The following is a 14,196-nucleotide window of genomic DNA, read 5'->3' on the forward strand; positions in this document are numbered from 1 at the left end:
GCCATTAAAAAGGGATTCAGAGCTTAGTGCATGTCTTGTTTGGTTCCCCAGAGACAGCAATAAAACAGCAGTTTTTATGATCTTGCTTCGCAACCACTTCTGAAGAGAGGCAAAAAAATCTGTGACACCTCCAAACAAGCAAAGTCATTTTTCCTTATCTGTCCCCTGCATATTTTACTGTTAATTAAGACTATAACATTGTGCGATAATTAGACAGACACTGGAAAGTATGAGAACTTGTGAACATGGGTGTAGTTCTCCCACAGCCACAAAAGCCTGTGAGAGGATGGTTATGGGAGAGGGCTGACAAAAGGGGGAGGAAAATTAGGCTGGCCAGCATTCTTCTCATTTAAAGCTGTAACTACACAAAAAAGTGCTCACGCTGGGCTGGGTCTGCTTGCTGCTTACAAGGAGAGGTACTCTTGTATTAATGGTGGTGCAGTGATAACCTGAGCAGTTTTCTCCTTTTCATCCTTTTTCCCCTCTTGCTTTAAGCACAAGGACGGCTCATGTCTTTTTTATAGACATGATGAGCTTTATGCATTTAAGGACTTTCCTTTTTCTGGTAGTCTCCGTGGCTCAAGTTTTGATAGTTAGATGTCAAGACGGGAACAGTGGTAAGTGAACCCCTGTGCTGTTTATTTGAACACCTAATTGCTGTTGAGTATAATGTGTGAAGGTGGCTGATGGTTGCCTTTTGAATGGACTGAACATTTTATCTTGGACTTGTTTGTTCTTCAAGCAAGTTGTTCAATTTCTTTTTTTTGCCAGTGATTTAAGCAACAGAAACTCCTTTAAGAGTGCTCTTGATTAAGGGAGAAGTCAATTTTGATAGAGATTTGTCAGATTTGTTAATTTCCTACTTCCTGTGATGGCTTTTTTGTGCCAAAGTGAATTCTCCTTGTACGTGACAACTTAATTTGTTCTACCTTGTTAAGAATTGCTGTTTTCTATTGTTGAAAATGTAGTGACTGCATGTAAGTTGGATGATTGAGACAAACCTTACGTGGTTATTGGAGACTAGCTTAGAGAAGATTTAAAAGAGATGATATGGATTATATTGCATGTCAAGAAACAGTCCCGTGGACATCTGTCAGTGATTGCTAGTGATGTCACCCTCAGGCACTGAAAATGTGCAGAGGAGGGGAAACGAGCACCTTTTGCGGTTTTGCATTGCCCCTGCGCTACTCCACTACTTTGGAACATTCATTACCACAAGCGTTTTCTTCCCCTTCAGACTACATTGTACATCTGCAAAAAGCATTTCAGCACCAGTGCTCACGTGCCTCTTAGGGAACACAGGCTGCCATGTTAATTCAGGCCAGATGTGAGGAGACATGAGAAGCAGAGATTATGTTGGATTCTCTGAGTCACTCGGTGTGCACCGCGGGGCCGCTGATGTCTTCAGCTGGCAACACCGAGTGCTGGAACACCTGAGTGTTCTTGTTTTACTTGAACTGTGCTTCCCCCCCTTATTTTCCGGCTGGAGTGTTTGAACTTGTGTGTCGTCACAGGGACTGTGTTTTTTCTACATATGATGTGATGGGGGCCACACTGAGAATTGGAAAGTTCATGTGATGGGCCCCTGATGGAGTTAAGCAGTGCAGCACAGACAGCACTGTTTATTTGTTTTAAGCTGTCATTCTGGGTAATTTGTGTTTCTTTCATTATGTCATTAACTAAAATCAGTTATTCTTTAAGTTCAGTTTCACATCAAGCAGAGACAGTTTGGTGATAATGTGGCACCAGATAGAGTGCCACACTGTGGTCAATGCAGCATAGGCCCTAAAACATGTCTCATACTGTTTGTGCGCCCTTAAAAAATGTATTTGACTTTAATAGTAATGCTGGCATTTGACCAATAGGGCAATTAAATTAACTTTCACTGAATTATATGGACACTTCTCAAGCTTTAAAAGGGATAATTTACCTGACTGTCTTTCTGCTGTTCTAACATGATCAGTTAAAGGTTTTATGTATGTTGGTCTTCTGTAGTCCAGGGAGATGTTCCCTCTGTTCTAATCAGCGTCTCCATCTTGTCTCTGTCCATATTAGTTCATGTGAAACAGCACAGTGATCGTGCAGGCTTCTTTCCACGGAATAGCGGTGGGTGAGGCGATTGCATTTCGACCAAATAAAACCAGTGGAAAGTTCATGGTTTCATTTGTAGACTAAGGGAAAAAGTGGTTCACAGCGCTTTGAGACAATGCACGTGTGTGTGTGTGTGTGTGTGCGTGTGTGTGTGTGTAAGGGGGCTTTCAAGGCTTGTTCCACAAAATGACCTTGTTAGTATAGTATGGAATGGTTTTTAATGTGCAGATTGTTTTTTTTACATTCCACCTATTTAACTATTTCTTTAGGTAATATGCTTAGGTTGAATAGAAAATATGCAAATCAATAGAACAGCAGGAGCAGCAACCCAAAAGCGACCGTCATTATGCTGTTAAACCTTGAGCGCTCACAGTGTTTACTACATTGAACAGTACTGTGCATACACCCATGGCTACAATTACCAGTTTTACTTCATTTAATTGGGACTTTTATATGGAAAACTGAAACTTCAAATTGAGTGTGGTTGAATGTTGATGAAACTACGTAATTGCAAGCAGTCTCAGTCTCTAAATAAACTATCAACACCATTTTTAAAGTCGCTTCTGAAAAATAAAAAAAAGAAGCCAGCAAAAGTGTAATGTTGAGGATATGGAGGTTATTGAAGAGATATCGGAGGAACCTGACTTAATAAATCAAATACGGTGCTATGAAGACTGAAACATGTTTAGAACAAATGTTGTTGTTTTTTTTGTTTTTTTTTATATTACAGTTATACGCCTCAAAATGAAATTCATACGGCTGAAAGAGTTTGTGAAAGAAAATAAGTTGGCAAATGAGATCAAGGAGCAGACGCCAGCAGGCCTATACTTGTTAGTTTAGTAGTTATATACTTGTAGCGTAAACTACTAGTTTAATAGTTTTTACTGCAAGTATATTTGTAAGATTTCTTAAGTGAACTTATACTACTTAGCCAAATATACTTATACTTTTCTTTATACTTTTCAATATAAGCCAAGAATATTTGGACTTTCCTGTATACTTGCCAAGTACACTTAGACTTTTCTGTATACTTGTCGGTATAAGCCAAGTATACTGAAGTACATTTTTGTTAAATTTGACTCTGATAGGTACATAAAAAAACTGAAAGCATACTCTCTTATTTTAAGTTTAAAAGAAGTATACTAATAGCACACTTGAATAAACTTCTTTTTTGTAAGGGATACCAGGATGAAAATATAGTACACTCCTCATACGAAACCTACAACTTGTATTGGAAGAAGCAGAAGTGTAGAAGAGTAAGGTTGAACATGGAAAAAGGAAAAGAAACAGCGATAGATCAGTGACTCTGTGAGTCTGTGCCAACAGTTAGAATCATGCCTCTGCATGTGTGTGTGTGTTGTGCATTACTCCTCCCAGACGCTGTGACATAGCTGTAAAACATCTTCAAAGATGCCACTTAGCGCCTCACATCAAAGAGCCTAAACACTCTTTTAGTCTTTGTGAGAACAGTGGATTACTTCAGTTTCTTAGCAGACTTCCATTTCTCTCCTCATCACCAGTTTTTTTGATATTCATCACAGCCAAAAAAATCAACTCAAAACCTCTTTCACCCTCTCCGGGAAAGCAGAAAGAAAAGTCTGGAACTCCAAATCAACGAAACACACATGAGGTCACTCTGTCTTCCAAATTGGTTCCAGTTGTTGTTGCCACATCACTGACATCGCAACAAATGGGCTGTTTTCTACCAAAAGCTGAAACGTCCAAACATGTGAATTCAACCAGGTCCACAGACGGCCTTGATTAGAAACACATGCTGCATTTTTGAGCAATGACTTGATTACACGCCTCTTTTCTTCCAGAGTTAAGGGGGTAGGGCTCAGCAGATTGTCTTGAGACATTGTCTTAAATTACAGGTTCGAGGGAGGCAGAGTTTTAACAGTGGTCTGATATGGAGGTGTGGCGGTGAACCTGGGATGGTGGCACAGACGATGGAGCTGATAGATTTCCATGCCTGTAAGGACTGCTCCATGGGAACTGCTTATAAACCAAATTATTGCAGTCAGCAAATGGAGGCTTGGGGTGGGGGAGATCACTTCCAGATGTTAAAATAGTAGCTTTGGCAGTCATTGGAAAATGTATATAAAAGAAATGGCAGCCTATAGATACAGTTGGAAGTGGAGGACAATAATCGGCTGATGTAAGACATATTGCTTTAGGGTGACTTGGGCATGGATAGATGTGGAACTTACTGGCTCATAGAAAGCCTAAACAATTTGTTCCCGTATCTTTACAATGTACACCTCCGCAGGTTCAAGTTAAAGTAACTATTAGTTTGAAAGCCATGCAATTATGGCTCCCCCTGACAGGCTTCCTGGTCCCTGATTGGCACGTAGTTACCAATCTGCCCTGTCATCCTCTCAGCCTGTCCATGTGGGAGGATGACAGGACAGAATTCAAATTCAAATCTGATGGTGCCGTAATTTGTGTGATAATTAGATAGTGATTTAAATTCTAGGTTGATAGTTGTACTGTTTACAGTGTATACTGTATTCCATCAATGTACGGGGAAAAAAGTTCAAAATTAAATGTGCACTCCACCCATTTGGGATGATGTCATCAGGGTTATCGCAGACTTTTACTTTTTTTCATTTTTAATGAAAAGTCTGTATAACAACCTGGAGGTGTGACGTTTGAAAAAAGTTGGTATATATGAGGCAAATAGAGTGGTGCAGGAATGAGTCCTGAAACCCAGAAATGAGTTAGCATTTTAGCACTTCCTGTTCCCTCGTCTGGAAGTCAATGTTTTTTTAAAATTGTTTTCTAGTTAGATGCCTGAAATCAGGTCTGTGGTTAACACAAGCTGAAGACATTTTAACGTTTTTGTTCTACAACACAACATACGTACTTATGTCCCACTCATGCATTTTGAAGCCATTATGTGTCTTAAAAAAGGTGGTTGCTAATAAGTGACTAAATGACACTAGTGGAAATCATCACGCTGACTCGTCCACCTCCACAGCATCGTTGTGTATACTCACACTCATGCAACCGTTGTAGTTTGTTTATAGCCTAACGTTAACTTTTTACTTCCAGCGATTGCATTCACACTTCAACAATCATAAAAGTGGTGTTCTTTTGTGGAGATTATCTTGCTGAACCAATCGTGTAAGTATTTTAAACATTTGTTTGCCACAGAGTTTATTTTCTGCAATAATTCAAGACCCAATGGAACAATCCCATGGGGTTTTTGTCGAGGGAACCAGGGCGATGCTAACTTCCTGGTTGGCCTACAAACTACGCCATCCCTGTAGCACTCTATAGGGTCTGAAGAAAGATTTTATCCTGTTGCATTCTGGGAAATGTAGTATCCAGCATTTTTGTAGCTTGACCCACGCTAAGGACTAAAATGATATCTCAGCTTCTGCTAATTCTATTTTTTTTAAAAATCTGACTCTTGTGGGTCCGCCAACTTTACAGAAGTCTAATACTAGATTGGTAGAGTACCTCTTTCATTGTTCATAAAACTATTGTTGTAGAATGATGATTAGTCGTCATCTCATTTAGGCACGCATTATCTCTTTCTTAACAATTAAAAAGTAATATTGTCCATCCCCAAATGCAGGAAAACAAATCTGACCTTCATGCTAATGCCTTTGAGAAAGTCTGCCGTTGCTGGTGCACAGCGCAGTCTGCCTGTACAGTGAGTGTTGATACAGCTGGTTGTAGTTTTTCCAGAAGATCAGGAGGACATTTGCCCTTTGGAGCTTCTCCTCCGCAGGTTGGCAGGTCTTGTGTGTAATATAGCACTCCCTCCGAACATGTTTTCTGTCTCTCCCCTGGTGACTATTTCAAAGGCTGCTGTAATTGCTTTGAATCTTCCAGTTTCATGAGATGTTATGTCCCATCTGGGAGCTCTCTTTCTGTGTCCAGTGCTTTGGGCCAGGTAGTGATTCAGCAAAACACATTAGAGTTGACAAGTGTCACTGTCAGTAGGCCTATCACAATAACTACTTTTGTTGGATATATTGTTCCAAAAATAATTGCGCTATATTATTGTCATTTTAAGACCATTTTATGCCACTGATATAATGATAATATAATAGCATAATAATGCAAGTATACCATTTTTAAAGAGCAATGCGCATTTAATTCTTAAGAATATACAGACATTGGAATTGAAATGTGAAAAAAACATAAAAAAATATTCTGAATAAATAAAACATAAATAAACATGAAACCAAAATGGACTCTTGGGCTCTGTTAACAAAAATGTGCAATGTCTGGGCAATGCCTAAGTCTTATATTGTTCGGGAAACCCCTGCTGTTAATTCTGGCACCATGTTGGTGAAATTAATTTGTAAACAAACACGCATGTAAACACAATGGACAATATCGAGGACAGCAAAAATGATCGAGGTCATGTCTGTATATTGTATGATACTTTGATAATTTTATCATGGACAGTTATCGTGACAGGCCTAAGCAATGATTGACTCGTGCACACATTTCCTATTATGACAGAGTTAAGCTTAATTCATAGTAGTATCATACTTTGCTTTAAATTATTATTCAATTATTATTCATTATTATTAAATACTTTGCATGCCATTAACAAGTACAACGTTTTTAGATGTAACCTCCTCCTCATACATTCTTACAAATGTGATAATATTGTCTCTCAGTTTCTCGAGTACTACTTGTTTAAATGCCACAACATGGTGACTGTCGGCCATAATTGCATGTTGTGGTCCAACCTAAATTCTAAGTTGTAGCTCGGTTGTGTATATTACAACCGGAGAGGGTGAACAAGTGGAGCTACATGGGTGACAAGGGTTAGCAATGTGGCCTAAGTTATGTTTAGGCTCTTAACAACTTGTTGGACAGCTGATTGACTCGATGGTGAAATGCCTCATATAATGGAAGTGCGGTAAAATGCCTCGAGGTCACTTTTGTATCCAGGTGGTCGTCTTGTAGTGGAGCCGAAGAAGGGAGAATTACATTACTGCTGTCTGTTAATTAAAAGTAAGCCTATTAGACTGTATGTTGTCTTGCAACATCATTATCAGCGAGCTCTGTCATGCTTCACAGAAACAAGTCAAACAGTGGATATATTTAATGTGATGTATGATGGATGCCTTGACTGAGTTGGACCACATATTTTGCGATTCCCCTGTTCATTGTCAAGACTTGTCCTGTGTACTCCACATTTCTCTACCAGATCAATGGAATACAGTCGTGAAACACAGAGGATCCCTGGCAAAATGAATCATTATAATGAATGTTCAATGGTCTTCCATAGTACAGACATACAGTAGATAATCTCCGAGAGGCTCATGTTCAGAAGGAAAAAAATATTAGGTTTAGTGCTGGGGTCTTTGCCATGCAACACTGCCAGAACTCAGCGGAGGGGGAGATGTTTCTTGAAACGTCATCTACTATTAAACTCATACTGTGTGCAGAGCAGATACAGTATGTATTCCATAAAACTTCTTTAATTGTGAAAAAAAGAACATTGCTCACAGTGAACCTCCCCCTGAATAAACAAAGGTAAAAAAAAAAAGAAAAGTTTTTACGCTCGCTTGAGGTGGTTTAGTCGAAAAAGAGTTAATGATGGATTAAATTCGTATGTGGTCAACATTGGTAACACTTTATATTAACCATCATTTTTAAATGCTAAAAGCTAATTAGAAGTAATACTTTGTAAAACATCTATAAACATTATAGATATTTGTAACACTTTGTTAATGGTTAATAATTGGTTTGTAAACCATCTATAAACATTATTTGGATGACTATTATAAAGTTATTATTTAGATAGATAGTTAATATGTTGTCAGTGGTTAATAATTGGTTTCTGGTCCATCTATCTATGTAATGTTTACCGATGTTTTACAAACGATTTCTTAAAGGTTTACAAATTATTTGGTAATTATTAACAAATACTTAATATAGTATATAAAATGTTATAATGTGTGCAACAATAAACAGATACTAAATAGTTTACTAATGTAATCAGAATGTAATTGTTATTGTCTCTTATAAGCTATAAGATAACTAGTTATTTCACATTACACAAAATAATGTTAAATTGACATAAATTATAGCTTTACTAAAATGTTTTAAACATTATTAATTATCATTTCATTGTTTGTTAACAGTAAAATAACTATTAACTATGTTTAATTAACTATCAATTTACAATTTATAAATGATGGTTATTATAAAGTGTTACCCAAACATTTATCGGACCGATCAGCTGTTTCTGCTGTCAACGTCTACTCACATATTCCCAGAACGTGTGAATGCTTGTCTTCGTTTGAACCCCAAACATGGCCAATACTAGCTGACACAAACTAACAATTAAAACCTTCCCAACGGAAACAAATTCCTGAAGACCTCTCTCTATTTTTCTAAAGTAGATGGTTAGATGGCCAAGCCAACTTGTTTTGTTTCCAGTTCGCAACCTCTATTTCTTCTTCTACTCTGTTTACTGGCGGATTACAGCCTTGCATAGCCTATAGCTCGAACTTGTGACCAAACGCTGTAGCTGAGTTTATTCGCTCCAAACCAGTTGATGGAAACGCGCTTAATTTACATTTCTTTTTTTTAAAAGTGCGCTTAAAACTCGCTTGACAATTCATTGGAAACATGATTAATCAGAAATGCTGAAAATGAATGAAAATGAAAGTCTAGGTTCTATTCTAGGAAAGTGTTTTTTCCCATTGGATCATGGTACATTGCATCAAAATCATCAGTTGCTCAGATTCCTATGTGACAGCCTCAAGAGAAGTTTCAGTAAAGAAGTGAGTTATTCAGTAGAGAGAAGGGTGGATTCTAACACAATGTGAGTCTGTGCTGCCCCTAACCCGCTAGCCACAACGTCCAGTCAGTGTTCCGAACAAACAGTTCTCACACAGAGCCACACTAAAGACATGTGGAAATGTCTGCTTGTAGCCGGTGACTCATGGCTACCACTTAACCATGATGAGTTCACTGAACAGGGTAAACGCTGCTGCAGAGAAGTGGCTGGAGGAGGTGGAGTTTTGGAGTTAACGTGGTGAATCGTTGTTTTAATTGTTTATAGGACATTGTGGAAAGTAAGAAACATTTCAACCAGAAAAACAACAAATCAAAAAGCTGGCATGGTCATTTACAGGCCGCTATACTTTAAAATGATATCCATATGAATGACATCAACACTAGCACTTTGCCTTTTGAGAATATAAACAAAGCCACATGGGTTTTGGTAAAAAAAACAGTATCCTTCAGAATAACCTTGTAATTACTGTGGTATATAGACATTTTCTCTCAGGCATCACTTAATCAGCCACTCCAACAAATACCTCATGGTTTACACAGCTACAACTGTGTTGTGCATCATACCAGTCTTTATTTACCTGGGCTAAATACTGTAAGAGCTCTTAAGTCTAGGCTTTGAGTCTTGATTTCTATTTAATCTCATGCTCCCTCATGTTTCTAAGCCTTCCACTGATGTGGCCTGGTATTTAGGGGTTGCGCTTTAAACATGGGATAAGACCAGGTAGGAGGGAACTTCATTTCATCATAATTTCATATATAGAGAGCTACAGAAATGAGTCCTAAGACTCGGAAATGAGTTAGCATTTTATCACTTCCTATTCCCTCGTCTGGAAGTCAATGTTTTTTTTTAATGGGTTTTTAGTTTGATGCCTGAAATAAGGTCTGTGGTTAACACAAGCTGAAGAAATTCGTCAATAAAAATCCATCCATCCATTTTCTGTAACCACTTATCCTATTCAGGATCGCAGGGGGACTGGAGCGGATCTCAACTGTCCAGGCTGTACCCAAGGCTGGGTGAGGGCTGGGCGACAGATAACCATTAACTCACATTCACACCTACGGGACATTTAGAGTCATCAATGAACCTAACCTGCATGTCTTTGGACTGTGGGGGGAAACCGGAGAACCGGAGAAAACTCACGCTAACACGGGGAGAACATGCTAAGTCCACACAGAAGGGCCCCACGTCAGGTTTGTACCTGTGACCCTCTAGCTGTGAAGCCACAGTGCTAGCACCACCGTGCAGCCCCTCAGTAAATATCCCACTTGTGAACTTGGCCATTGCTAACAAGTGGCTGAATGAGATGACTAAACGTCATCAAACCGACTCGTCCTCCTTTACAGCCTCTTTGTGTATACTCACGTTCATGCGACCGTGGTGTAGTTTGTTTATAGCCTAACGTTAACTTTTTACTTCTGCTGATTGCATTCACGCTCTAAAGATCATAAAGTGGTGTTCATTTGTGGAGATTATCTTGCTGAACAAAACGTGTATCATAAACATGTGTTTGCGGCTGTGGCTCAGAGGGTAGAGCAGGTTGTCCACCAATCGGAAAATCGGTGGTTCGATCCCCGGCTGCTCCGGTTCACATGTCGATGTCTCCTTGAGCAAGACACTTAACCCCAAATTGCTCCCGGAGGCATAGCCATTGGTGTGTGAATGAGTATTAAGATTAGATCCTGATGGGCAAAGTTAAAACCTTAGAAGCCTCTGCCATCAGTGTATGAATGGGTGAATGCTGACATGTAGTGTAAAGTGCTTTGAGTGGTCGGAAGACTAGAAAAGCGCTGTATAAGTCCATTTGTCACAGAGTTTATTTTCTGCAATAATTCAAAAGCTAATGAAAAAATCCCATTGGCTTTTTGTCGGGGGAACCCAGGGCGATGCTAACTTCCTGTTTGGCCTACAAAAATACATCATCCCTGGAGCACTCTATTAGGAAGGGGGGATTGAAAAGCACAGCCGCAGATCAGAGGGGGGAAAGGGAACAGAGGAGGGAGAGGACAAAGAGGAGTCAAGGCAGGGGATTAGGATAAGGACTGGACTCTGATGGGGGAGAAAAGGGGGAGAAGAAACAAGAGTGAATGAGTGAATGGGTGTGGAATGAGGACACAGCAATGACGGAAGCCCAGAGGATTGTTTGGTGCATTTCATTCTCTATAGTCTCATTCTCTACACTCTACACCCCCCCCCCCCCCCCCCCAGCCCAACCCCCGCACATAGCAATACTGTACACTGGTCCAGCTCCAGCACAGGAAGTCATGTCAAACAGGAATTTCCTCTGGCAGAGCACACGTTTAGGCTGATGACATGTTGAATAAAGTATGCAACTGTTACTGATGGAAGGGAGGACTTTCAGCAAACAAGCTGCAGCAGATCTTCCAATAAATAATCCTCCGCTTGGCACTGATGACATTGCGAGAACGCTCTCAAGATGCTAGTAAAATAGTGCTTCATTGGTTGATGCAGTTTGGTGATATGCCATAATGTCACAAGGACATGGGTGGGAATATTGCCCTCATACTCCTCTCATTAGGAGGAGGAATACAGGTCACCGTGTACGTGTGTGTGTGACAGAGAGAGAGAGCATTCACTTATACTGTAAGTAGATTTAACTACATTTAAATTTTGACTTAATGCCCTTCCTCAAACAGGAAATTGTATTAAGTAATATATGATTCTATCATCTGACTAGTCATTTCAAAAGTCATAAAAAATTATGGCAGACCCTGTCAGCAAATTAAATTCAAAAAGCGTTAAAGTGATGCCATTGAATCTTAAGTGTGATTACAACTTGCTCTTTAAGCAGCAGTAGGCAAGATTGGAGCAAATATGATTAAAAAAAGTTATTTTTATAAAACAGTCACTATATCCTGACAGTAGTGCATGAGACAGGTAATCGGAAAAAAAATGATGTGCCTCTGTGTCCTCCGGTGCTCCTAATGGCATCTGCAAGAGTTCACAGACCGAAAGAAAACAACCAATCAGAGCCGAGACGGAGCTTTGCCATCTCTGAGCAGCTGTCAATCACTTGCAAACTCCGATCAAACGGTCAAACTAGGCAGCGCTGATCAAATATGAATCAATATTCTGTTACTATAATGCCTATTTCTCTCCTCAAATGTTGTCAGAATCATCTTGTAGTATACTGTTTAGCTGTAAAATGAGAAAGTTTGTGACCCGGCAGCCATGTTGAGATCAGTTGAGGAAATACCAAGCACCGCCCACCAGCCGGAGTTAACTTTCTCATTTAAACAGTACACTACAAGATGATTCTGAGAACATCTGAATGATTGACAGCTGCCTCCGTAGGAACGCTGCCTCCATAGGAACGCTGCCTCCATAGGAACGCTCTCTCTCTGAAATGACCTGTGATTGGTCAAAGTCTCCCGTCACGGGCTAGATGTTCTAAAGCCTGAAAACAGAGCCATGAGGAGGAGCAGAAGTCTAGTTTTCTCAGAACACTTGAACTACAATATGCTGAAAGGTTATTATGGAATTTTTGCCCAATGATGCCAGAAACATTCTTTATTGTTTAGTAATTATGGTTTATTGTTAATAATCTGTCAATATCTACACTCATACCTATATATATGTGATAAACTATCAGCGCGGCAGATTGGGCTCTAGTGAGTTTGGCAGAAGCAACCTTTTCAAAAGAGGTCCATGTGGCCATGACTGTGCCTGCATGGTCTCATCATTGTCATTGACACTCCTGACCTCATCGCCTCTCTCTCTCTGTGTCTGCCTCCAGCATTTACAAAAATGCAGGCTGCAGTAAACTTCAAGGAGTCCGTTTAGCAATAAAGAGAAAGTGATAAATTCTTTGTGTCCCCCAGGGCTTCAGCCCGAGTGATGTCACCACAGCATGGTGTTGACCCCCTCTGAGGCTCTTCTCTGTGCTCAGTTACCATTAACCACAGCTATCACTGGCTGCTGGCCAGCTGAGACACCTCTTTAACCCATTTTTGCCTGAAACTGAAGTGTTTTTTTTGTTCTCTGGGCTTGCCTAAGCACAAATGTGAAGATATTTTCAAAATCAATCAAACCTTTTGTCTGAAAAGAGAGTTTTTCTCTACATCAAGTCTTTCGGTACATGATGGGACGAGTGTTTTTGCAATAGACTCCATTATATTTTAGGAAAAAACAGTAGTCCCATGTGCCCAGCAAATGGCTTTATCTCAGAAACTACATGGAGCACAATCAAGTATTTAGTATCTATGAATTCATAACAAGTTGAATATCAAAGATATGCACACATGGCAGTGTAAAAAAAGTATTGCATATGGAAAACACGTAATAAACACAATATTAGTGTTTTCCATCTTTTCTTTTTAAAAAATCCTGAATTTGACTATTAATAAAAGAGTGATGTTTTTATGTGATGAAAACATTTCAAAGTTGTACTGTTAGCTGCTTTCCCAAATTAGGTCTATACCAAATTTCAGGACTTGACCCATCAGAACAAATGTTGTGGCATTTTTCCTGATCATACTAAATATAGTCTGTGGGCACAAATGGGTTAAATAAGGATGTGTCTTCTACTAATGACAATCCCAGGTGGTTTGTACCTGTGGAGAGGCAATCAGCTGTTATCCCTCTATGTTTTTAGTGACATCCAGCAGACTTCAACAGTTGCTGTTGGATAATAACTGATATGTTGACTGTCCAAGCAAAGTAATAAAAGATGTCCCTGTGAAGTGCCTAGAAAAGCTTGGGGAAAAGTTAATGTAGTTCACCTGGAATTAAGTCATGGTTTCCATTTCAGAGATGATACTGGGCCAACGCCACATCAAGCATATCTCAAAATGTTTGGAGGAATCTTTGGCTTAAACATCTGCTCAGACGCTGTTTTCTTTACAGAGTCAGTCTGGGCTTCCAGAACATCGGCTTTGTGTTTCAGGACTGTGACACATTTGGAAAATTGCATTTCTGTAAAAACAATCATGTCACATAACTTTCAAACAAGCATCTTCCAGCCGTGTTTAAAAAATAAATAAATAAAACAACTTTTGTTGTGGCATTAAAGCCTGCATTCGCTCCCCACTTACAAGTGAAAGATAAGTAATTATTGAAAATGATTTATTTATTTTTTAATAATTATAAAATTTAAGGGACCTGATTAAATTGATTCTGGGTTTGTATTAAGGGGTGTTAATTAAAGGGGACATATCATGCATCTCATTTCCAGGTTCATACTTGTATTTTGGGTTTCTACTAGAACATGTTCACATGCTTTAATGTTCAAAAACACTTTATTATTCTCCTCCTGTCTGTCTGAATATAGCTGTATTCACCCTCTGTCTGAAACGCTCCGTTTAGCG

The 14,196-nt window shown here is 39.3% G+C and overlaps 1 protein-coding gene across 1 annotated transcript in view; it reads left to right on the forward strand.

Annotated features, from left to right (window-relative positions):
* The first annotated feature begins 340 nt into the window (after nt 1-340).
* col5a2a (collagen, type V, alpha 2a) overlaps nt 341-14,196 on the forward strand; it is a 59,631-nt gene continuing 45,775 nt past the window's right edge. Inside the window, exon 1 of the mRNA XM_074658067.1 lies at nt 341-617. Coding sequence (XP_074514168.1) covers nt 527-617 — 91 coding nt within the window. The 5' untranslated portion in view covers nt 341-526. The remainder of the gene's footprint in view (nt 618-14,196) is intronic.

Source organism: Sebastes fasciatus, chromosome 14 (assembly GCF_043250625.1).
Source record: "Sebastes fasciatus isolate fSebFas1 chromosome 14, fSebFas1.pri, whole genome shotgun sequence".
Lineage (NCBI taxonomy): Eukaryota > Metazoa > Chordata > Actinopteri > Perciformes > Sebastidae > Sebastes > Sebastes fasciatus.